A 25,363-nucleotide genomic window follows, 5' to 3' on the forward strand; every position below is an offset into this window, starting at 1 on the left:
GTAAATAAAACGGTGGAATTCGAAGATATAATTCTCAGTTATGACTCCGATGTAATAATAGTTACAGAGACTTGGCTCACGGATGGTAGATCTGATATTGAGATTGTTCTTATAAAATTGTTCGTAAGGACCGTTCCTCCCGGGGAGGGGGGGTCGCAATCGGTAGCAAAAATAGCATTGATTTTTTCCAGCTAAATGCGAAGTTCACAGCTGAGGCTCTATGGGTGAAACTTTTTTTCTGTAACTCATTTCTTCTTGTTGGAACTGTTTACAGGCCACCAAGTGCTGGCATAGCTGTGATGTATGAACTTCAAGACTTCTTACAGCAGCAATCTAAGAGTTTCATGAATACAATTATGGGGAGTGACTTCAACCTCCCAAACATCGATTGGCCTTCGATGACCACAGTGGCCTCTTGTAAACATTCCGATGCTTTAATTGATATTGCCTTCGCATATAATCTAACGCAAATAGTGTCAAGTCCCACTCGCATCACAGATTCTACTAGTTCGATTTTTGATCGTGTTTTTGTTTCTCAGAATTTGTATGTTGCCGATGATCACTTTCTGGTCACTGGGGGTTTATCTGACCACCATATGGTTGTTTTTGATTGTCCGGGACTGGTCCCCAAGCGTTGTCCTGATAAGAAATCAAAGTTTCAGGACTATAAGAGAGCACAAAACGAAAGTGTAATAGATTACCTCGAGCTATCGTTCGACAGATTTGCTGATACGGCTTCAGTTCCGGGATGCAATGTAGACGAACTATGGTGCACTTTCTAAAATGCGGTGCACACGTGTATAGAAAGATTTGTGCCATCTCGTAGGAAGCGAACTAAAAAGAATAACATATTGATCACGAGGGAGATTTTAAAAATCAAAAGGAAAGCCAATAGGCTAAGCAGAAAACGAGGAAACAAAATATAATTGACTGTCTTACGTCATAAATTGAGAACATTCATTATGAATTCCCAGTATGAGTATTTCAACGTTAAAATGTCGAACTTCCTTCGTAACGATTTCCAGAAGTTTTGGAGGCATATATCGGGTTAAAGACACTCAGTTAACAATATCATTCATCACGGGAGAGAATTTGTTGATACTAGTTCAATCGCGAAGATATTTAACGACTACTTCGCCTCTGTGTACACCGCAAGTGACAACTTCGTTCCTGTGTTCTCGATTAAACTCGCTCACGTACCAGACATACAACTATGAGAGGAGGGAATCTTCTCTGCGTTACTAAATTTGAATACAAAAAAAGTCTTGCGGTCCAGACAAAATTCCTAATGTTATTTTTTAAAAAGGTACGCTGAGTGGTGTTCTAAATTTCTTTCTCTAATTTATAGCAGATCTCTAGAGAGAGAGGTGGTACCTAAACAGTGTAAAGTGGCAAAAGTTATACCCATTCATAAGAAAGGAGATAAACATGACGCATCGAATTACAGGCCCGTTTCCTTGCTCTGCTCGTGCAGCAAGGTTCTAGAGCACTTTTTATTTAGTCACCTCATGTCACATTTTAAAACGAATAATTTTTTATCAGAGAGCCAGCATGGTTTCCGGCGTGGCTACTCTACGGTAACTCAGCTCCTTATAGAGCAAATGACCTTGCAAAAGTCGTTGACAAAAAAGGGGGGGGGGGGGGGCAAATGGATGTAGTATTCCTAGATTTCGCCAAGGCTTTTGACCGCGTGTCACACAGCGAACTACTTATCAAGCTAAGAGTGATTCTAAAAAACGATAAGCTCCTGCGATGGTTGGATTCATACTTGAGCATCCGTCATCAGTTCGTTGAAGTAGGTGGGGCTTGTTGCCCATCTGTATCAGTTATCTCGGGCATTCCACAAGGATCGGTGCTGGGCCCACTGCTCTTTTTTGTTTTTCTAAACAATTTGACGGTTGACGAGCGTGTGCACTTCCTGTTTTTTGCAGATTACTGTGTGCTTTTTACTGAAATAGCTTCAAGCAGTGGCCAACTTAATTTAAACAAGTACCTGTGTTCAATTTCTCAATGGTGTAACGAATGGCAAATGTTGCTAAACAGCTCGAAAAGTGTACGAATGAGAGTAACGCGCAAGAGGTCACCCTTGAAATTAAACTACTGTATACAAAACTCCCATTCATAAGTTGTGCATGAATTCAAATACTTAGGTGTCATTATCTCCTCGAACCTCAGTTGGAATAGCCGCATGTCCTGGACTGCTCAGAAGGCATCAACAAAGCTATGGTCATTGAAGAGGCGGCTGAAGCACTGTACCCCTGCAACCAAGCTTGCAATCTACACGACAGTAATACGACCTGTTTTAGAATACGCGGATGTCGTTTGGGACCCTGCAACTAAACTTAATATTGATCGACTCGAGGAGGTACAGAAGAAAGCACTGCGCTTCATTTACAACGAATACAGAAAAATGAGCTCTATCACTAACTTGTACAATAGGTCGAAAATTGAGCTTCTTTCAACCCGGCGCAAAATTAATTGTCTAAAGCTTTTGTATACCATTGTACATGACTCATCTCGCCTTTCATTCGACATATTGATGCAATTTAACACATCCCGTCACACACGACACCAGCACTCGAACACAATTGTGGTACCTTACAGCAGAACCCAATGTTTAAAAAACTACTTTTTCGTACGAACCATTAACGAATGGAATAGCCTCCCTGCCAACATTGCCAATGTCTAGTCCGTTCAGGAGTTTGCCTCATTATTACAGCGTCCTAGATGCTTTTTCTTTCACTAGCCTGTGATGCGGTTTTCTTCTTGCCTGCTGCCTTGTGTGCCCTCTCCTGCCTCGGCACCCAAATGACAGCCGGCAGCATGTATAAATAAATAAATAAAATAAATAAATGAAAAAGCTGTGTGGCATAGCTTGACAAGTCCTTGACCGGCTCCAAGGCACCAATAGCAGCAACTCAAAAAAAAGAAAGAAAAACACTTAAGAGTTTTTATTACCGCAATTCAACAAAGCGTGTTTCAGACAATATATTTTATCATTGGCTATAACATAAAAAGTGACCATTTGCAGACAGAAATTATGAGACCCAAAAAGTTTGGTTCATACTTAAATTCTATTACGGAAAAAATCAGTCGAATTTCTCTAACGGACAATGTACTGAATTCTAATCCTTCATCTTCAAGTAGGTTAAGCATTTTTGGGATAGTATGTTTAAAGGGAAGCTACGGAGCTTCTTAGAAAAAATGAGTTGGAATGAATTCTAGTGTATTTTTACCCCGTGAACCCGAATACCCAAACCATTTGCTGCGTAAGTATTGTTAAACGCGAGAAAAACGCGAAAGACAGTCGCTGTCCGTGACGTCATCGACGGATCTTTTGGCTGCCCAAGGCTAGGGAGGCGGGGCTTCAGCCCTATTTTGAAATTGCTCTTGTGGCTCTCCGGCGCGTTGCATTGAAATATAATTTTGATATGTGTTATTCTAAAGGCCAAATGAACGCAATTCAAACGTTTTTTCTCAAATGTAGAAGTGCCCCATCTTCCCTTTAAGCATTTGTGTGCCATAGTTCGTTCTTGCAGTGACCATTTTCCAACATCCTACACGACAAGTAGAATACGTGTGAATATGTTGCGAGAGTACGCGTGATTATGTTAAAAAGGTCATTCGGTTGTTGTTTCCATTAAAAGTGCATCCGTCAAGAGGTAGGCGATATCAACACCGGGTATATATGATGAGAGAGAAAGATAAACATTTTTAGCTGCGTTTGAAACGTGCTCCTACTGTTGTTTTTTTTTTTCTTCGACTTAAGTTTCTTAATTTTTTCGCACCATAGTCTTGGGTGTTACATTATGATGAATACACTATACATGTTTAAAAGTTAAACTTTTATGCAGCGCAGACTATCTACAGGAGGACTATACATAAAGTTCTGTTTTTCTGGTGGTTTATTACAATAAGACGTGAGATGTGTATTTTTTAATGACTGAGTATAGGCTAACGGTGATTAATGCGTCATATAGGTTTTTTCGTGAGCTAATGAAGCAGGCACTTGCCAAGATGTGCTTTGCCTGAGAATTTTTTACACGCAGACTGGGCACCACGTACAGGCGATCTAAGGAAAATATTTTCTTTTTCAACCGAACTCGTCCCTTCAGACTATACACCAGTGCACGGCTCCTACGCCGTGCCGCCGAGGTGCCGCCAATGTCGGAATGGTGCAGGCAAAGACAATTCACGTCCTGCTAATCAGGTTTCTGCACACGTGTAGTGCCCTCACTTGGTGTAAGCAAACGTGGACTTGCATGTAAAAGGCACGTTGATCTATACACCGGGCGTGAACTATAGGCTGGGAAATACAGTAAATGGTTCGCAGTCGCCTCGAAAAAAAAAAAACTCAGCAAAACTAAACAGCACGCAGCCTGGTTGGGCCATAGAGTTAATATCCTGCAGTAGAACCTCTTTGATGCGTTTCTGAAAAGACCGCGATATGAACAAAAAAGGGAAAAAAAAAACATGGCCCTTAAGTGCTGGAGGCTCGCTGGGACCGGCGGTTTTGAACGTAAAAGGCGGAAAAACGTAAAAACCGGGAACGTATCAATGAGGTTCTATTATTTATTTATTGATTTATTCTTTTATTTTTTATTTATTTACCAATACCCCTAACCCTCATTGTATGATTTTTATAGGGTGGTGCAAATCCACACATGCATAAACACAGCTGTGTTTATGCATATGAGGATGTTTTCTCTGTTTTCTCTGTGCTAGCACAGAGAAAACAGAGAAAACACAGCACAGAGAAAACAGAAAACAGAAAACAGGGGTCAACAAACATATCAAACAAACGGAGTGGATGAGACATGGTATTTTCGCATCAAGAGCGCTTCGACACCATTCATGAACTGTGTTAGTGAGCTGGCGTGGACAACGTGTTCCGGCAAACCGTACGACTCCTAGACTGCTAGCAGAAAATATGAAAATATAAAGCAATTATTTTTAGGTTGGAACTCCTCGAATAATTTTCTTATGTTCGAATGGTTTGCTCTTCCATCGTGGGGAATAAGGAAGTTGGATTTTTCTATTTTAGTCAAGTTATTGGGTTTTTGGTAAATTAGTTTCAATCTCGTGAGCTTAGCTTTTCTTTTCTAGTGGCCCACCATCTGAGCCACACACAGCTCAGATGGTGAATCACGCGTGCCAATTTTATTGGTAATGAACCTTATAGCGAGCCTCTGCACTTCGTCCAAGTTTTGTATGTTAATTCTTGTGAAGGGGAACCGAACAGGGCTAGTATATTCAAGCACAGGCCGGGAAGTGTTGTGTAGGCCAAGAGTTTAGTATCCGGGGACGCATATTTTTGTCGCCTTCTTATGCACCAAAAGTACGTCGGTGCTTTTTTGACCACTGCGTTTATGTGCATGCCCCCCACGTACCTGACCTCGTGCACGTCTTGTATTATGTTTGAGTTGATTTTATAAGAATTAATTCTTATATTTTCCCTCCTACTTATAGACATGGTTACTGTTTCGTCTCCGATAATAACAATCTGCCATTTTTTACACCAGTCTAATATCTTGTCCACGCGCTTTGTAATGTTAAGTGGTCCGAAGCATTCGCTATTTCAGGATGTATTATAAAATCGTATGCAAAGAGTCTAACGTTGATGGCGATGTTATCAGTTATATCATTATTAAAGAGCAGGAAGGGAGGCGGAAAAAGTACTGAACACTGAGGTACTCCGGAGCACACTGACTTATTACTTGAGCTATTTCCGCTAATTTCCACGAACTGGGATCATCCAGAGAGGTAGTCAGTCCTTAATCCAAGTTACAAGTTCTCTATCGCCTAAAATTTCCGTTAATTTGAAAAGTAGTTTATTATGGGAGACCCTCTCAAATGATTTTGACAGATCTAGAAATGTGATATCCGCCTGGCTTTTACGATTTATAAACGAGGAACGTGCACGCTTTCAATTCACTGAGTTACGGCTGACAAGCCGGATCGAGAACCATGCTGGCACATATCTAACACGTTGTTTTCTTCTACGAAAGCAGTTATTTCTTTAGGATAACACGTCCCATAATTTTCAACACGTTGATGTAACTGAAATCGGTCTATAATTTGAAATGCTTCCTCTGTTGCCCGATTTATGAATTGAAATAACTTTAGCTTCCTTCCAGTCGGGTGGAATGATTGATTCATGTAGCGATTTCCTAAATATTAGTGATAAGTATTTTGATACCTATTCTGCGTACCTTATCAGAAACGGGTTTGTAATGTTATCTGGCCCGGCAGTTCTTTAGGGTCAAGATTATGAAGACAGAGCATGAAATCCTCAGAAATTGTGATGTTGCCTACGGTACCTTGCAATTGCCTATCCATGAAGGGTGACACAACGTCGTTGTCACGTGTTAAGACTGAAAGGAAGTAGTCATTGAAGTTGTCAGCCTTGTCCGGATTTGCTGACGATTGCTGTATCGTTACTTACGTTTGCGCGGATTTATGTGCCTTCATAACTTATCTGGTGGTGTTCTGATAAAGGAATGAAGACTGTCGTTGTAAAACTTCTTTTTGGCACACTTTATTTGACTCCCATGTTCTTTAGTTAAGCTCGTGATTTGTTCTTCTATGCTCTTTTCCTAATCGTTGCTTCTTTTGGTAGTATGTTAGTTTCTCGCTTGGTATGAATGATTTCACAGGTTATATATATCCAAGGAATTCGCTGAGCGGTTCTATTGGTTTTAATTGAAATATAGGTGTTCATAGAATGAAAAATCATGACTTGAAGAAATTGCAAAGGTAATTCGTGGAAGTATTTGATCGCAGGAATAGTTTCATAAGAAAGGTCAAAGTGAAAGTTGAAACAATCCAGGATGGCCACATCATTAGCATGATGAAAATCGAAAACTTGAATAACTTCGCTGGTACATTTTGGCAAAGCATCTAGTCTTAGCGAGACTGCCACAATCTCACGGTCATATATGCCGTCAACGGTGGCCACGTCCAGCTCTTTTAGAAAGTAGTCTCACAAATATCAGGTCCGGGACACTCTGCGCGAAGCCTTTGTACGTGTAAAGTCTGACACAATCTGGGTCAACTGATAACTCAATCAAATGTCGCACATAGTATTTATTGCGACAAGACATGCCAAAGGGTCTTGAGATTCGGGCCAAGCAATTTGAGGCAGGTTGAAATCTCACGCCCTTATTATTTTATCCCTTAGTTGAACGTCCGATTGCATCTAGGTATTCAAAATGCCAGAAAAAATTGCAGATTCTTAGGAGGCCTGTAAGCAGACGAACGTAAAGGGTGAAATCATTTAAACCAAAGTTTGCACCATAATGACTCCATGTCTGTCACGTCGGGGATCTGCGTGGCTTTAAGCCATGTTTTGTACAAGATAACCTCCCCTCCACCGCGCGACTGTCGATACTTTTTTTTATTACAGAGTAGTTTGGTAATCAAGCTCGTTATTTTGAATACGCGACGAAAGCCAGGTTCCAGTCACTATCATCACGTCTGGTTCGTGAATCATGGTTATCCTGATCGAAAAGACCATCGAGAAAATATGATGGTCCATCAAACTTTCTTGATGGTCCATCAAACTTTCTTGATGGCCCATCAAACTTTATTGATGGCCCATCAAACTTCCCTGATTTCCCATCAGGCTTCCTTGATGCCCCACAAGACCTCCTTGATGGCGCCTGATGGTCCATCAGACCCTCGAATTAGACCATTAAAGGGATATGATGGTCCATAAGACTTCACTGACAGCGTCTGACGGACCATCAAAGGCGTTTTGATGGTCCGTCAGGAGCAGCAATGGCACCTTATGGTCCACCAGACTTGCCTGATGGACCATCGAAAGCCTTTTGGTGGAACGTCAGGGGCTCCAATGGCAGCTAATGGTCCATCGGACTTCCCTGGTGGATCGTCAAAAGCGTTTGACGGTCACCAGAAGTTCATAACGGCACTTATGGTCCGTTATGAACGGCGCCTGAGACAGACCTTTTTCAAGACTTGAAGAACGTCTGTCTCAGGCCGACATGTCGACGAACTTTACGAATAATATGTTATAAAACTCCAAACAACCGTCTTAAGTACGTTTTTTGTTTTGTTTTTTTGCCGTATATATATTAACACAGTACTTGTAACCGCGCTCATAACATCATAATTAACTGTCGATGGTCCGAGAGGCTTACTTGATGGTGCTTGATAGACCATCAAACCTTCCCTGATGGCGCTGATTGACCGTTAGAGGCTTCTGTTTGTAGCTCAGAGACCGTCAAAACGTTTCTTGTGGTGACCGACAGACTTCCAAAATGTTTTGATGTTGCCAGGGTGAGACCATCAGAATATCTCGATAGACCACCAGAACGCAAAAACGCTAATGGCGTTTCACATGACATCTTTCAGTGGTGGAAAGAACCTGACTATAAAGCGCCAATGATCTCACGTCGTCGCCTATGCGTGATTTGCATTCGATGTGGTAAGCTGACAGCGGCGTGGCTCAATATTAGGGTGTTCAATCCGTGATAATTCGCCTCAACAATTGTCCTAGGATACTGGAAAGGCAACGAAGATAACTTCTTATAAACTCAGGTATGTTTTTTTGCAACCATAGTTTTGTTTTGAATTGTTTTATCATCCGTTGGCGAAACAATTTGTTGATCCGCTTTGAATGTCAAGTAGGTCATGTTTACGATTTAAGTGGTAGAGAATGTGCCGAAAAACTAATTTTGCTTGATAGGAAATTCATTTACTAGGTGTACGTGTACTGTGAACTAAATGTTTGCGAGGAAAAGCGTTTACAAAGCTGCGAATGCGATAACACGACGCTTGCTGCATTCTCGGGCTGACGAGGCTTAGTGCATTCCACGCTGTCGCACGACGCCGTCATACCCAGCATAGACGATGGGGAGAGTGTTGATAGCCACGGGGGTAACGGACAGCGATGAAGTTGCTGCGCATCGTGGAGTCTCGAGAGTAGTGAGTGGATTAAACGCATTTTCTCTCCCGTTTAGTTTTTGCGGTTTAATATTTCATCGTTCAATCATTTATAAATAGAAAAAAAAAATAACATGCCATAACCTAAATACAAACTTTGCTTTCAGGTCCCTACAGCGAATTCGGAAAGTACCCTAACGCTTCGGATGTTCCTTTATGAAATAATAATGGGCACAGAATAAAGTTCACAACTGACTCTAATGGAGTGTTTGTTTCCTGCCGTCCATATGTGCGTTTAGAAATTCATACCGACCAAGAGACCATTAAATCATTAAGCCGTCAGATATTCCAAAATACGACAAACCATCACACCACTAAACCATCAATGTCCCAAAATACGACAGGCCATCAGCCTGATGAACCATCAGAAAGTTTATGACGGTCTTTTTTTATTAGGCATGGCCTCAGGCTTTTCCAGTGTATTGAACAAGCTTCATGCGTTAACGTTTAGTATTTCTATTGCAGACTTTTTAGTAACAGCTTTTGGACGCGGTCATTCTTGGGTACTACTTCCAGGCAGGGGAGTGATGTCATTCTTGTTTTTATCCCATGCATACAGTTGGTCTTTTTTTTTTCACTTTGTCAAAGCGTACGGTGACCTTATCTTCGGACGTTTTGTTGGGTTTCGTTCGCTTTAGCAGCTTTTTCCTGCCTTCTTGTACAACAATGTAAAGGTCCCATTCGTTCTGGCCCCTTTGTAACAGCGGGGCATAGACATAGACATTGGTGGTCCCAGTATGTGGTCCCGATGAGCCCATCTCGCCAGCAAAACGTCCTCCGTAAGATATGTATCCAACACGTTTCTAGCTTATTTCGCAAAAAAAAACGCCGACGTCGTGCAATGTCTTCAAAATAGATAATGCTGACGACCAATCTAACATTTTGGACTCGTCGCAGCGAAGTCAACACGTCCAACTAATCATTCGCATTCTTTTTCTGCTCTTCCTTTGCTCTCGTTTTCTTGTCTCAAGACCTCCGACGTCGGCACCCGCGACTCTTGCCCCTACACGGGGTATTTAAGTGAGGAGGGTCCCACCCACCGACGGTGGTGAAGACGGTACACTCCATGGAGAGGGCGATGGAGATTACGGCCATGCCGACGCCTCCGCTGCCCGAGTGCACCAGAAGGGCCTCCCCGGGAAGCATGGCGCCCCGCACCAGCAGGGCGTAGTAGGCCGTCGAGTAGGCCACGGGCACCGTCGCCGCCTCCTCCAGGCTCCAGTCCGCCGGCACCTCCCACAGGAAGTCCGGGTCGGCCGCCACAGCGGTCGCCATGCCCCCGGCCACCACCAAGCCCATCACCCGGCGCCCCGAGGGGTCCCGCCCGGAGAACTCCAGCCCCAGCACGCACTCCGACGTCGCTAGATTGCCTGCATCTCAAGACGCAACGCGCGACCCTTCTTGTCGGTTTCGAAGATGAAAGTGGTGCACCCGTTAGCTCGAGGAGGGAAGAATGTGCAAAAGCCCAGACAGCTGCACTTTAACCATTTGACTGTCGAGTTTTTGCCCAAAACGGGCTTCCCAGAGGCCGGGTTTCGTTTTCGAAGCGAAGGTCAATACGCGGGCTGTTCTCAATTATCTAGCGGGAGCGCGTACGTTGCACCCAAGCTTCTAAGATTTAGAAGCATCGAATAAAAATATTGACGGTAAAAAGTTGTCACCTTTTTTCTTATTAAATTTTATTTTCATGCATCCCCTTACAGAACATTCTGGCGGTTTCGGATTTAGAACCGGATGACTTTAGAGCTGGTCTGTGGGACAGTAACATCGGATCCTCCGATTTCAACTCTGAAAGGCGTTAAAAGTCTGAATTGGAAGGCCCGGCACTCTGATTGCCAGTACTGCCGAAGCAGCTGACACGTGAAATTCGCGAAGTACCGAGCCCACGAAAATAAAGTCGTTTACATTAGTATCCCATCCCACGGAAGACGATAGTGATCAAAGTGGCGGAGCTGAATTTCGGAAAGGATCTATTTACGTCCGTCACCGCGGGAGACACCACCCTTCTAAAAAGAACTAAAAGCGATCCGCAGCGTTGCTGAGCGACATGCACCCACCGGGGAGGGCGTCCGGGGCCAGCTTGCCCGTGGCCAGCATGACGTCGCGAAAGTTGAGGGGCGCGTAGTAGACGCTGCACAGCATCCGGTCGTCCGAGGCCGGCCGGTACCGCAGGGGGCTTTCAAACCACTGCAGGCTCGACAGGTCACCCCGGGTCTGCACGTTGAGGACCGCGTGCTCCGTCCACAGCCGGGGGGTGCCGGCTGGGGGCCGAGAGTGAGCCGTCGAGACGGGGTCCAGTCTTGATAGCGATTGTATTTATTGCACTTAGTTCGAGGCGTGCTCGGCATGCAGGTGACCGCGGAAAGGCATACTGAAGAGCCGAGATCATGGAGGGTTTCCAACTGCTCGATCGCGGTCATGTGGCTTACGGACCCCATTTGCAATACGAGCGGGCGAGGCGGTGACGACCGCGTCGATTGTCAGCAAACGGTTCCACCTGCTTTCCTCCTCTCCACGCGCAGTGCATGCGCACTTGGCATCAGGAGGCACTCGCAGGAGGCATTGGCGATCAAATCAAAGACGCTCCCCATGGTTTGAGATGGACCCTCTCTTCAATCTAGGCTCTCTAGCTTACACACGGTAAGTGCCCCTGGCAACCGGTTGCACCTGGAGTAGTTACGAAAAATAAAAGCACAAACACGTGCACTTGCTTCCACGAATATTCGGGTGATAGCAACACAGAGCCAAAAGATGTCATGTCTGTCACGAGCTACTGTCTCTGTTAACTCGAGCCAGAGCACGGAACACCAACCGTTCGACGTGCATCCATTTCACGGAAGATACGTAATCCGGGCACCGAAACCAGTCTTACTGGAATCGGCCCCTAATGTTACCGTTCTTGTGGTAGAACTTTTCGCCCAAGTGCCGTCGTAAGGAGTGACTTCGTCCCTTACCGGACGACGTCACTACAACGGTCGCTCGTCCATTCGAGTCGAGTTACGTTCGTTTACGCGGCTGCAGCCCATGGCTGTCTTGTCGTTCTGTCGTGCGGGTGTGAACTGCGGCCGTTTGTATTTTAGACCCTGCGCCGAGAAACGGTGCTGTCTCGCTCCGTCACTACAGTCGGCGACAAAATGACAAGGGCAGGGAGGAGTTTCATTGCTAGTCTCCAGAGCGAGCTCCCTGCCTCCGACGACGCTCCAACATCTCGTGCACCACGAGCGTGCGCGTGCATGGTAGAGCACGACGGAAGGCACGGAACGAGAGCTGAAGGCCGAATGTTCGAAAGACGCGCCCTGCCGTTCTTATTCTGTCAGTGCCTAAAGCCATTCAGAGACCGCGTCGGCGGCTCCTTAACCGCCAAGTTTCGTTTGTTAGCTCTTTTTTTTTTTTTACTTCCGCGTGCTAATCCGGTTTACGCGGGAAATGGCAACAGTCTTTGTCATTCCTTGACAAGCTGGAAATGGTTCCTTGGCGCAGGGTAGATTTTAGAGATCATCAAACTTCCGGGGCCTGCAATCATGAAGCCTTCGCGGCTGGAGACGCCGCGGCATTCGTGTGCAAGCAGTAATCCACGCTGCGGCTCGGCTGCTTTGCGCGGCTCTCTTTTTCGTCTCTGTGCAGTTCCGCTGGTTGTGGCCGTACTCTGGCTTCACGGCAGCAAAAACCCATTTCTTTCGAGGACACGACTGTTATACAGCAGATTTTGGATCTAAACCCAGACGAAATAGTTTCACGGTCAGCTAAAACGCTAAGATATTTCTTTCCACGCGCGCCTTGGTGCTCTGGTTGTGCAAACGTCGTCGCGGAATAAACAGTTCAAGAACTATTTCTTGTTCCAGCAGTTAGCCCGCCTAGAACGTTCTCGTTGTTATTTCTTTTTTTTTTTTTTGCGGCTCATAAATGTTTGTTTTTTCTTTGTTTTTTTTTTTTTGCGGTCCGCTTAAGAATTCTTTAAAGCGCGTGTTTAGCGTAGTGTCAAAAGAATAATTGTTCATTACAAAGCCCGGCCTTAAAAATTTGCGGTAGGCCCGGTTTTCATATAGCGAAATATGGAATATATCGAACTAAAGTGCGTGTACAACGGAGTTCGGTATAAACGGGACGACTGAGAACAAACACATCAGGGGCAGCAAAACCTTGTATTGCTTTTTGTATGCGCTGATGAAACGTTTTTACCAAAAATATTTGCCCGATTGTAAACTCGCGATTGGTTAAATACATGAAAGACGTTTACAACTCCTTGTAATGCCGAATTAGAGCGCAGCTCTTGAGGAGGACAGGGTACGGAGGGGACTGTACGCCTCTCCTCCTGCCTCCTGATCTACTCCTCCCCTGCTCCTCACCTCCTCCCCCTCTTTTCTTCCTTCTCCCTCTTTCTCCTCCCACTTTCTCCTCCTCCCTCCCGCGTGGTTAATTATGAAAAATGTCCCATATTGCAACGCGCGCGTCACTGCGGTGAATTATGGCACGTTTCTCACAATGCACCACACGGTTGCGTTGACGGCGACGCGTCACGCCGACACGTTACGGCTACGCGTTACGGCTACGCCGACAGTGACGGCAACGCTTCACGAAAAAACGTTACGCCGGCGCGTTACGGTTACGCCGACGCCGCTCAAGCCGAAAACGGGAGCGTAAGAGCTGCGCTCTAAAAATGTAATGTTAGTTGATTGCGCGCAAGCTGTGGCGCCACATCCAATCAGAGGTTGAGAACGCTCTCGCTGACTATGGTCAAAATTGGACCCCAGGGAGTGCTAGTCCTTAGGTAAAAAGGCTGCATGAAGCCCCACTCACGTGACTGCGTCACGGTGTGCCTGAAGGAGCCCCACTTTCCGTCGCGGTAGACGTTCATGACTAGGTCACGTTCCACGAGCTCTTTGTGCTCCCAGCTGGCCGGCTGGAAGTCGGCTACTGGCTTTGCGCCGCCTTCGAGGCTGGCATTGAAGACGCATCTGTGAGAAGGACCACACTAAAGTTAGGTGACCTGCAGTTAGGTAAGCCATGGTTCGGTACACTGTATTTAAGTTCACTATATCGGGTTAGCTCCAAGACATCTAGCTCCAAGACAGCTAGGTCACTGACAGCTACGTCCAAGACGGTTCGGTCAAAGACAGATCAAAGACAGGTTCACGATGGTTGGTTAGAAGACCGTTGGATACTGTAGGGTTCGGTGCTACTGCTCACCCAAAAGAAGGACCCACGAGGCAGATCTCAGAAAATTACATCTTTACTTTATGCTTGCGGTGGATGATCTCCGGCAGCCCGAGCCTCGAGCGTGGCTCGAGCGCACGTTGCGCGCCGGGCGCGGAGCACGAGTACCTTCGCGCAGTAATGGGCCCCAAAGCCCACAATACACAATGATTAGGCACGTTACTGTCAAGCACACTGCCCAACCCATTGTCAACATGACATCCTCACTTTTTTCTCACTACTTATAGGGACTTGTGTCATGTATTAAACTGTACGAGCTGTGTTTGAACCCCGCTTAATAATAATAATAATGGTAATAATTTTGTTGCAGATAAAAATACAAATTAGGTTTGGGACAGCCCAAGTCCCAGGGGCTTGTCGGGCTGTACCCGGTAGTCAGCAACATCAGCGCAGAATTAAAAAAAAACAAATACCAATAAGAATATGAAGACAAAATATTACTACAAAATTTAAAAAAAGTTCTTTCGCAGATACAATTTTAACCCACGCTTCGACGTCAAATAAAAATCTGATCAGGCAAAAAATAAAGATATTAGGAACATAAACGTTTCTACGGAACCAAAGCGAGTATAACACCTTGGAATTAAAAACAGTAGACTATGCCTGAATGATCTTACAGGTATATGGGGATGCAAGAATTCACTACACCAAAATAGCCAATGAATAACACAATGAAAGAACAATGGATTAAACGAAGGCAGTTGAAAAAACAGATTCGCTTCAGGCGGGATGTCTAAATTACAAGCCACGCTCTGAAGAACGTGTTTTATAGGTAGAAAGAAGTCTCAAGGACATCGCTATGCCTGTGTCAAATGTAACAGGAGACTTTCAACCTAACTGTCAGCTTACACTATGCTTCATAAGACCAGGGTTAGGTACATTTAAGCAGCCTGTGGAACTCTAACGATAAACCGAAACCTCTCTCGGACGCTTGCACACTGCCGGAACCGTTCGCTTCCGCAACGTGGACTGCCCACCTGATGTGGTCCCCTCCAGTCTCCTGCCTGAGGCAGTTGGTGAGCCCGACGACCCCGCTGGTGCCCACGTCCTCGGCCACCAGCCAGACGTTCTCGCCCGCCGGCTGCTCCTGGTACTCGATCGCCTTGGCTTTGATCTCTTCCACCCAGTCGAACCTGCCACTTCCGACCCGGATTACCGCCTGCTTTTCTGCACCGGCCGGCGTCGCCGACCCTTTTCTGAACAGCAGGAGCGCAGACAAATTGTTGGATCGGAGGCCCACAACCCGGAAGCCGCGCTTTCTGAAGGAAGCCTCGACGAAGTCTCGAGAGTGCACCCTGAGCGGCACCTTGCCCACATTCGACAGGAACATCTCGGCGGGCGTGAGCGCGGTCCGCAGAGACAGCAGAACGAAGCCGCCCTCCCTCGAGTGAGCCGCGAGCGCGTCCATGAGCGCCTCTAGCGCCTCGCTGCTGGCTGCGTCACGGGCTACCAGGAGGTCAGCCTCGGCAAGCGCGGTCTGTGGCGGAGATGCCACATCCCAGGCGATCTTCTTGGCGTCTTCCGGAACTTGCTCTTCCGTCAAGACATCCGGCTGCGGATGTGCAATCGTCAGGTCCGTCTTGAGGAGGATGTGGGATAGCGCCAGGAGAGCGGATACCCGGGGCGCCAGGAGCAAGGGGACCGCATCCGCGGCCATTTCGAGGACTTTTAGCCTCTTGACGCCGGTGTTCTCGACGACCACGTCCAAGAGGTGCCGCAGTGGGTCCTCCTTCAGGAGGGCCGTGTTGAGGAGGTCCCTCTCGAGGTCCTCCTTGTGGGCCGCCAGAGCCGACTGGACCGTGGTCACCAGGGAGCCCGCCGAGCTCTTGGCCTCGTTCTGGACGCTGGCCAGGACGCGCAACAGCCCGTGGTTCTCGGCCAGGCTCTCCAGGTACTTGTGCAAAACCTGCTCGGGAGCCTCGCGAAACCTGTTCATTATGTCCGAGATCTGAACCTTGTTCTTTCCGGACGATTCGAGCACGCGGCGGGCCACGCTGCTGCAGACCTCGACATATTCGAGGACCGCGGCCTCGCGCTGGCGGCCAGCCGACTCGTCGTCCAGGTACGGCACGAACTGGTACTCCTCAAGAAATGGCTCCTGCTGCATGGCCCGGCGGGGCACCACGTTTGCTTCGAGGCCCTTGATGGCCACGCCGCCGGTGCGGAAGGCGTTGAGGTACTTCTCGTAGAACACGTCCACTCCTTCGCGAGAAGCGTGAAAGGCGGAGCTATTAGCTAGTTTGCAAAAATATACCTCGAACATAGTTCCTGAGAAAACTGTGCACCCTAATGATATTGTCAAGAATGTACACGGTGCAGCACTGTTTCACAAAGTAGTGATCGCCATTTTTTGTGCGTGTTTCTTAGAAAGAAAGGGCAGCCCTATTGAAAATAATTCTCAGAGGCCCATCAACCTTGAAGGATTATGGGACCTCACAGGCCTTCAAAATCCTTCAAAACTACCCTAAGAAAAACCATTCAGGCATACCCCGCAGAAAAACCCTCCAGCCCTACAGCCCGTCAACCCGTCCGACCTTTCAACTCAAACCCCTTAGCCCATCAACCCTTTAGGCGCCCAAATGACTGTGAACCATAGACAAAAATGCAGTTCAAAACGTTATTTGAAGTTTATTGCGGACATTGAGTTTCAAATGCATATTAAAACTCAAAAAGATGATAAAAACCAACACATGTTCAAACCCGGGCGCAAGCAGCTGTAGACGAAAGAGATCACATCAAACACGGACAACTGACTTCTTTATCACAGAGAAAAATATCTTTCAAAGTACTCACAATGCTGCTGAGTAAATTCCAGATGTACGGTAGTTCAACTAAGAAAACCGAGCAGGTGTACCTCACGTAGTACATATACACAGTCTTAGTAAGCACGTTTAGCGAAAATCACGAACTCGCAAGCAGCACCCGTCACCGTTGAGAAATCCCGAGCACACTCACGGTTTCGTCCACGATACCGTCGGAGCGGCGTCTTCGGCGTATTTTTCGCTCGCGGGATGCTTGTGAAGCCGGACGGAGGAAGAGGCGCAAGAAACAAGGCGGGAAAGCGGCCGTCATCCACCGTCTCAGGACCCACAGTGCCATGATCTCGGTATGCAGGCACTACTTGCAGTGGGACGCTGATCCCGACTGCCAGGCTTGCGGCGGGTAGGCTGACACCGGCCACCATATCCTTGAATGTGCTGAACACGATGGCGCTCGAGCGGTGCTGAAGGCGCCGCTCGAGCGCCCAAGAGCCCAAGAGAACAAGATGCGAGCCCTCAAAGCCATGCTCACCTTTCTGGAGGAAACCGGTCCGTTCCAGATATCCACGGCGGTAAGAAACAAACCGCCCACGAGTGGAAAGAAAATGGCTATAGCGGCCTCCTGGCTTCCCCGGCTTCCTCACACTACTCTCTCCCGCCTACCACTGGAGAAGCAGGTTGCCCGTCCCTGGCGGTTCTGCACCCTCTCTCCATTGCCGATTGCCGGACAGAGAGAAGCGCAGTGTGTGTGTATAGGCGTTGTAAAAGATGGGGAGGGGGGACAATTTGAGTTGCCTGTTCGAGTTTTTGACGACGACGAAAAAGAGAGGACTCCCGACTCTGGTGAAAAGCAAAATGGTTCTGTTTATTTCCTCCTCTTCGGGAACCGTCCCCCGTGGAGGAACCGGTAACCGGGACGAGTCGCTGCCGCTTCGCCCTCGCAATCTCCCCCGCGTCCCTGTTCTCGGGCAACGCGCTACTCTCGACTTGCCATTTTTTTATTATTATTGGTGCAACAAGTAAAGCTTGTTTGCCTCAAAACGCCGCTCGGCCGACAACACTCGTCCCGCGCCTCGTCAATTCTCCACATGGGGCGGTCGCCCCCCGTAGCCCCCTTGGCGACCGAACACCCGGCCAGTGACAGACGGGTCCAGCAGCCCAGTCGTGTTTGATAGAATAACAGTACTAAAAATCTGACTGTACACTCATACGATCGACATTCTCCAAATACTTATTTTGTCCCCTTCGCGAAAAATACGTAGCTATGTTCTAATTCTGCGAAATGTGTTTTCTCCACCTAACCCGTGGCCCACAGACATCTCAAAAAGCCTGAAGGTTTTCCTGACCCCACTAGAAAAGTTCGTGACAGGCTTTCAGACATTTCAAGGCATTGTAAAGGGCACTTCAGACATTTCAGGAGAGCTTCTGACGGGGCCAACGAACCCACCAGCAAATATTGGTGCCCCTTTCAAACATACAGCGGTATGCTTGTCTCCTTCCCTCTCTATATTCTATTTTCTAAGTTCAGCTGTCGTTTTTTTGTATTATGCACCAACAAACCCAACTACAGCCTGTTAGTCACCTTCAAACATGTCAGGAATTCCTGAAGTCCCCTTCACACCCTTTAAAAATTTTTTTGAAGTCCACATCAGAGCGATTTTCATTAGGGAGATATACAATGTGCTATTGTGGTGGCAGGTTCTGTTTATGAGCACAAACCTATCTGGTACAATTAGATGCCTCCCAATAGCCTTAGAAGTAAAATGTGAAATAGCGCAGATATCGTGCTTGGGCTTGCAGTGTTACGAAGTGTATGTAGATGAAACTGGCTTGAGGTAACCCCCCCCCCTCCCAAGTATACCTGGTTTAATGTCAGAGTACGATACCTGCGTGCAGTTTTTTAACTTCGGTCTAAGACACATGGCGTCGCACGAAGCTACTGCATGTTACACCGAGGGGTGGCACCGAGCAACTAGTCTTGAACAATGAATAACATGAAGGACAGAGGACAGGAAAGAGAGAACGAGGACGAGTCTAGCACTTGTCCCATCTTTGTGTTCTTGTCTGTCCTTGGCGCTATTTGTTGTTCATAATGCTCATCTATTTAGCACGCTTTAACATTGAACTAGAGGTGCCAGTGTTGCATTAAGCTAGCCGGGAATCGGGGGGGGGGGGGGAGCAACGGGGGCGTGAGCACCCGCTGACATTTTCCAGGAAATGTGGGCAATATGCTGAGCCCCCGTGCGTTTGGCTGAAGGCCTACTGAACAATACCTTCACCCTGTCACCTTCCCATCTCTCTCCCCTCCCATCCGTCTTCCCAAGAAATTCTAGAAAAAAATTACGAAGTTAAGCAAAGTGTCAGGAAACTGCGGACGACGCGGCAGCTCCGACAAATGGGAAGAAAAAGAAAGCCGGCACCTGGGGCCCGCATAGCACAGTCGGGGAGATCTCCTCGCTACCCCTGCTTGGTCGTTTCCCTTAGGACTCTCCCATACTACACTCACGTGTTGGCCATGCGCGGGAACGCGCAGTGCGTTGTTTTTGTCCACTCAGCCAGCCAGCTTCTTCGTTTTGCTTCAATTTTGTGCAATGGTGTTTCTCAAAAGACACAAAACATTTCTTCTAGCTTTGTTTTTTTTTGTTTTTTTTTTTTGTTACAACTACGTTTTTTTGTTTTTGTGTATGCTTTGGCGATCTGAGCAACCACGAGGGTCATGTAATTGCTTCCGTGGGGTGAGCCGAAGTGCGAGGCGGGGAGACGGTCCGCGCGAGAATTAAGTCCTTGAACGAGGGACTGCCTACGGATGTAGCAAGTTGAGGAAACCAAGTATCCCAACTCCCAAGGCAAGAGGAGGCCTTAGCAGGCGACGCAGGTTGTCAAGGGAGAGATCGCACTGCAGTCTGTGTTGAAGCGCCGCTATCACGGTGATCGTCAGAGACATCAAAGAATCGCGGCATTCTCGCCTGTCTTTCTGTGTCTGGTTTTCGAAACACCATTTGGTTATTAGCGAGCCAGCCTGCTGTGTTCAGGCGGGCACCCTATTATACACATAGACTGTATTACCCTTTTTTCAAAGACGGCCGTAGAATCAGGAAACGCGCTGAAATAAAAGAAGGGCATCGCTAGTGAGTGGGCGCGTTAAGTCCGCGCTCCTTTACTGCGACTCCGAAGCTCCGAGTTTCATACTCCGAGCGCAGCAACTAAATGGCGCACGGCGTACAGGAGTGAAACACACCGAAACTATCGACGAGCCACACGAGGTGCTTCCGACCGCACGGTTAGGATGAACCCGGCATCTCGTGGAAACGGGTGGCAGAAGCCGAAATTTTTCCGAAGATAAATTATTTTGGCCTGTGTGGAGAGGCAGAGATTAAAGTAAAAGGGGCAGCGACGTTATGAAGTTTCTAAGGACGTTGTAACATTCCTAAAAGGTTTGAAGACTCGCTTCGAGCATATATGCGGAAAGTTACCTTGGCCGATCACTTTATTGACCGTGCATGCAGTTCAGATTTCAATGGAAGACAACTTTCTTGAACCCGTTTGCCGACGCAGGAAACTCTTAAACTTGTCAGATATTTCGTGGTTCCGTCCTGCAGCGCGAGACTGAAACCGTCGATGTGCTACACCGATGCCGGCACACTGTAATTCAATAGATAGCACGCTAATTCGTTTTAAGGCGAGACGCATGAACGAACTTTTTCTGCAACGCTGGAGTGGAGTGGAGCCGTTGGAGTATAGCCTAGTGGTTAAGACGTCTGACTTGTAAGCAAGCGGTCGTGAGTTCGAACCCCCGTGCTTGCGTACGTTTTCTTTTTTTTTAAGATGGCCGATGCCGGTGGCAGTGCAATCGATGTGAGCACGGACGTCGGACAAGGCTATACCCTAAGGAGCTTCGCCCCTAAAAAGGCAGCGGTTCGACTGTCTTCTCATCTCGAAACCTTTTCTGTCGTTGTGCTGTCGGCACGCTACCGTTCAAAAGATGAATTCGTTTTCATGAGAGATGCATTATCAAACTTTTTCCCGCAACGCTAACTGATGTTTAGGGTTTCCAATCTGAGCATTTTTATTTGCTGCGGCTGGGTTAAGCATTTTAAAAGGGCAGCAGTCTGTGTTTTCAGCACGACAACTTTTCTGACGCTGAGCTATCGGCACTCTCGTTTGACAGATCAATTGTTTTTCAGTCAAGACGCATGAGCAAACTTCTTCCTCAACGCTAACTGGTGTTTCGGCTTTCTAATTGAAGTATCTTTATTCACTGAGCTAAGCATTATAAAGGGGTAATGACCGCATGTCTCTTCATCTCCACAACATTCCTGCCGCTCTGCTATCGGCACGCTACCGTTTGATAGATAAATTCGTTTTCAGGCGAAATGCACGAACAAACCTTTTCCGGAACGCTCATTTCTCTCTGGGCTTTCAAATCAAATCGTTTTTACCCGCTGGAAGAAGTATTAATCAACTAAAAAGGGGCCATGGTCCGGCTGCGCCTTTCGTCTCGGTGGTCTCGACAACAGCACAGCCATCTTGTTTGTGGACGGGACGTCACGGAACGCGAAGAAGTCACTCGCGCTCTGAGAAATACTCGATGCACGAAGAGCGCGCTCGAGTGTCAGTCTCCGGTGGCACTCCTTTCTGTTTAGTGAAAGGAGCGTCAAACTCTTTCGTCCCGGAGTACGGACGTAACGCGCCCACCCAGTGGTAATTTTTTTTTTTTTTAGTCTTCAAAAATGCAAGACTTTTTCTCAGGAATGTGGCTGCGGCGAGACATTTCAGAGGAATGCGTCCCCAATTAAAATACACCTTCGTTGAAACTGTTAGCTCTTTATGTGCAGGCGCCGGATTTTCCGGTGCATTTTACATCCCCATCGTAGATCGATGCTACCGTATGTACTAGATTACTGGCTCAGATTGTGTCAGCATCTCATTGCTGCGTGACAGGAATGTTAGATGAATGCATAGACACACGGTACAGGTAATGATAATAAACCTTCTATAAACAGTAAACCAGGGATGGGCAAAATACATGCAAATATGTATCGAAATACAAGTACAAAATACTTCGTCAAAAATGTATTTAATTACAAATCTAATTACATTTCCAAAAAAAAAGCATTTAAGTACAAGATACAAATACCTCCAAATGTATTTGGTCTCCTCCAAATACTTTTTCCAAATATATTCCTCAAAATTTGCGTCAGCGACTTCAGGGCACCTGCAACGGGTTTCTGGGTATATCATTTTAATTTTGGATCGCACACTCGGGAGTTAGTGTGCGAGGCTCTAGTAACGTAATAGAAATATAATCACAAAAAATGTAATCAGCTTGGACGTAATAGGTGAAAAACGTACAGAGCTTCAAGCTGCTTTTTTTGTCGATTACATTTTGGTATAGACCAACAAAGAACAGAGACGACCAAGACGCGCAGCACTAGCTAGATAATTTTCTATTGTTGCAACTCGCACCAGTTACGAAAATCTGGACGACCCGCGCATTTATAATGTTCCAGGCAAAATATGAATGGAAATCAGGCTGGAAAACATCCCAAGTTGTCACAGGCACTTATTTAGCCAGTCTGCATGTGAACGTGAACACTGCATTCGGTGCTGCGGAACGTAGTTTTCTTCATGCTCTGGACAGTGACAATAAATTTGAGGGATGTATTTTCGCTCACAAAATTGTACTTAATTACAACTGTATTTAAAATACCCACGTTTTAGTATTTAAATACACATCCAAATACATTACCCAATTTGTAATTAAATACAAATGCAAAATACACAAAGTGTTTAAAGTACGTATTTCAAATACTTGCATTTGAAATACTGCCCATCCCTGAGTAAACCCTTCCTAATGCTTCTTTAAAAATTTCTTTACCCCCCAATTAACTTTTTCTTTTTTTTTTTTCGACCGCTAGCTCCCCACGTAAAGCACAGTCCCGGGTTCGCTGGGTGTTGCTTCAAGGTGCGCCAAGCTGCCATTGTCGCTCCGAGGCGTTGCAATGAGCTACGTCAGCGTCGTGCTGAGCCACCCACCTTGGTCTCCCGCTCCACCGACGACCTTGGCGTGGACGGCCGGGTCCACTTTGCACGAGTGGATCCTGACGGGCAGGTTGAAAGAGCGCACAGGGTTGCTGAGAACGCTGAACTGGAGCATGCTGTCCAGAAAGGTCACCCAGTTGTCCTCCCACTTGAGTTTGCCGTAGGGGTCTGTATCAACGGGCACACAGTTGCACTCGATCAACAAAATGGTAGAGACTACTATTTTAAAATGACACGCACAAATCGAATGAAGCATCTCGTCGTAAATGCTCCTTTACATACATGCTACTGCTTACGACAGAGTGCGTTACAGTTTCTTGTGATCTCTTGAGAGAAAACACTGGAGCCACGTGGAACACTTGCGATTCCTGCACAGTAATTAATTTTTTTCGCTCATCATTATTCCCTTGTTGGCTCGAAAACATTTTCAAAATGTTATAAACGAGAAGTCTCAGTGATAGTATCTACATTTGATCTCTCAAATCTCGCAAATACCACGAAACCTTCGCTCCAGTCCAGTGCACTTCCAGGGATTCTTCATAGATAAGGCCGGCATGCAAGTGTGTTCTCTGTCGTCACTTATGGCGAAGGCTCGTAATCCCCTCGTAAGAAGTCGCAAGTGTGTGAACCAGTCCTACCAATGACCTCGGACCGGATAAGCACCGTGCCCCTCACATGAGCCCGAGGCACACTCGTGGCACCAAATCCCCACCCTTTCCGACTTACGCAGGATGTCGGCCTTCAAGATGCCCTGGAAGCTTCCCGAGTACTCGTACCCCCGGAGGCGCAGCTCCTTGTAGATGTCTTCGGCGTCGAGGTCAAAGGTCATGGACTCCGGGGGCCCAGAGGGCACCTCGTGGTCCAAAAGCTTCTGCCGGTCCTCGGCCAGGAAGATGCGGCCGCTCGCGGCCACCGTGCCGGCCTCGCACACCTCGAACTCGCCCGACACGCGCATCACGTTCACCATAAAACGCACTGGGCCTGCACGGCGACAAAACACACACACACGCACACGCACGGGGTGTAAGAAAAAATATAATTGGCTGCAGTACTTCAATTATGGTCACCATGGACACCACAAATCTTCGAAAGTTAAGAAACGCTATGCACATATTTTCATTTAGGCGTTAATGCTTCGATTATTAAACCGTGTTGTTTAAATCGTTCGCTGTTCAGATTCTTGTATGTTTTTATAGAGTTGAATGTTCGCTGAGCGCCGAGTATTAAATTATCTGTACTTCGCTCGACTATCCCTGTCACGCTGCTCCTCTGGAATATATGGGGGCGGAGAATTCGTTAAGCGTTCTAGCGCGTTTTTTTTTTTTTTACCTCGGTCCTTACTGTTAAATTGAAATGGGTGTAAATCGTAATATTTATGATGCACGATGAATTATATATATGCGTGGACACCACATGCATTGCAGCTGCCTGATAAAGTCTTCTGCCTGTCATGGTCGTGAACGGCGCCACTTCGGTCGCAGGCCACTTCGACGAGTTGCCAGTGGTAGCCCGTCAAGGGCTCGGTTTCCCACGTTTTCCACGAGAGACGCTCTTGTTTTTCAAGTCGTTTTCTGAGTGGGCCACGTCATGCAGATCTTGCCACTTGCCTTCCATGTGTTGCTTAGAAGCTGCTTCGTAATAGACCCGTTTCGTGCCTTAACGCCCGCCAGAGCAGTTGAATGTTCTTGCTGAACTTAGGAAATCGCCGAAGCGGAGAGACGTCTAGACGGGTGTTTGAGCTATCGCCCACAGGGATCCGAGTAGATGTGCCGACCAGAAACCGCATGCACTTGGGGGCCATAAGACCGAGGTACTGAGGTACTTTTGTTTTTAATGCGAAAGCATTAGCTCTTTTATGGAGCCAGCCGACGTCATCAGATGCGCCAAACGCCAGATAAATTCGGGAAGCCGCGATCTGAGGCATCCCAGGTTTGAAGCCACTCAAAACGGCAAGTAAACGAAGCCGAGGGAGGCCGCCGCGGGTCAGTTCTAATCAGCGCCACCCCATGGCGCTGTGTGCCTGCGCGCCGGCAAAAGGAATCGGCTGGCGCGCTTGGGCGGCGGCCACCCGAGCGTGCCAGCCGATCCCTGCAGCACCGAGGCGCGGAAACTTCACGAGGACGCGCGCAAGAACGACATTCATGCTTTGGCAATCACAACTCATAAGAAGTGCTTAGGTGTACTTCGAGCCTTTTTGTATGTTTCTATTCCCCTCGATTGCGTCGTCTTGGCGCTGGAAATATTTCAAAAATAGGCTGCTCGAGCACGTGACATGTATTCACTGGAAGCAGGGATGGGCAGTATTTCAAATACAAGTATATGAAATACGTATTTCAAATACTTTGTGTATTTTGCAGATGTATTTAATTACAAATTGGGTAATG

The 25,363-nt window shown here is 47.0% G+C and overlaps 1 protein-coding gene across 1 annotated transcript; it reads right to left on the bottom strand.

Moving 5' to 3' along the window:
• Window positions 1-778: 778 nt before the first annotated feature.
• Window positions 779-23,934, bottom strand: LOC121838355 (fatty acid synthase-like). The gene is made up of 7 exons (XM_042294550.1): window positions 23,706-23,934; window positions 22,974-23,147; window positions 15,156-16,380; window positions 13,762-13,919; window positions 11,022-11,225; window positions 10,005-10,334; window positions 779-834 (listed from the first exon to the last, which is right to left on the bottom strand). Exons 1-7 carry the CDS (start codon window positions 23,932-23,934, stop codon window positions 779-781), a joined length of 2,376 nt encoding a protein of 791 aa, XP_042150484.1.
• Window positions 23,935-25,363: the final 1,429 nt, after the last annotated feature.

This window comes from Ixodes scapularis, unplaced genomic scaffold, assembly GCF_016920785.2.
Source record: "Ixodes scapularis isolate PalLabHiFi unplaced genomic scaffold, ASM1692078v2 PGA_scaffold6__148_contigs__length_123643588, whole genome shotgun sequence".
NCBI lineage: Eukaryota > Metazoa > Arthropoda > Arachnida > Ixodida > Ixodidae > Ixodes > Ixodes scapularis.

Excerpts from the sequence above, each read along its gene's own strand:
- LOC121838355 (XM_042294550.1), bottom strand. The coding sequence starts at position 23,934 with ATGCGCGTGTCGGGCGAGTTCGAGGTGTGCGAGGCCGGCACGGTGGCC. Across the intron at positions 23,148-23,705 it reads CTTGAAGGCCGACATCCTGC|ACCCCTACGGCAAACTCAAG; the intron begins GTAAGTCGGAAA and ends CCGTTGATACAG. Across the intron at positions 13,920-15,155 it reads ACTGGAGGGGACCACATCAG|ATGCGTCTTCAATGCCAGCC; the intron begins GTGGGCAGTCCA and ends TCCTTCTCACAG.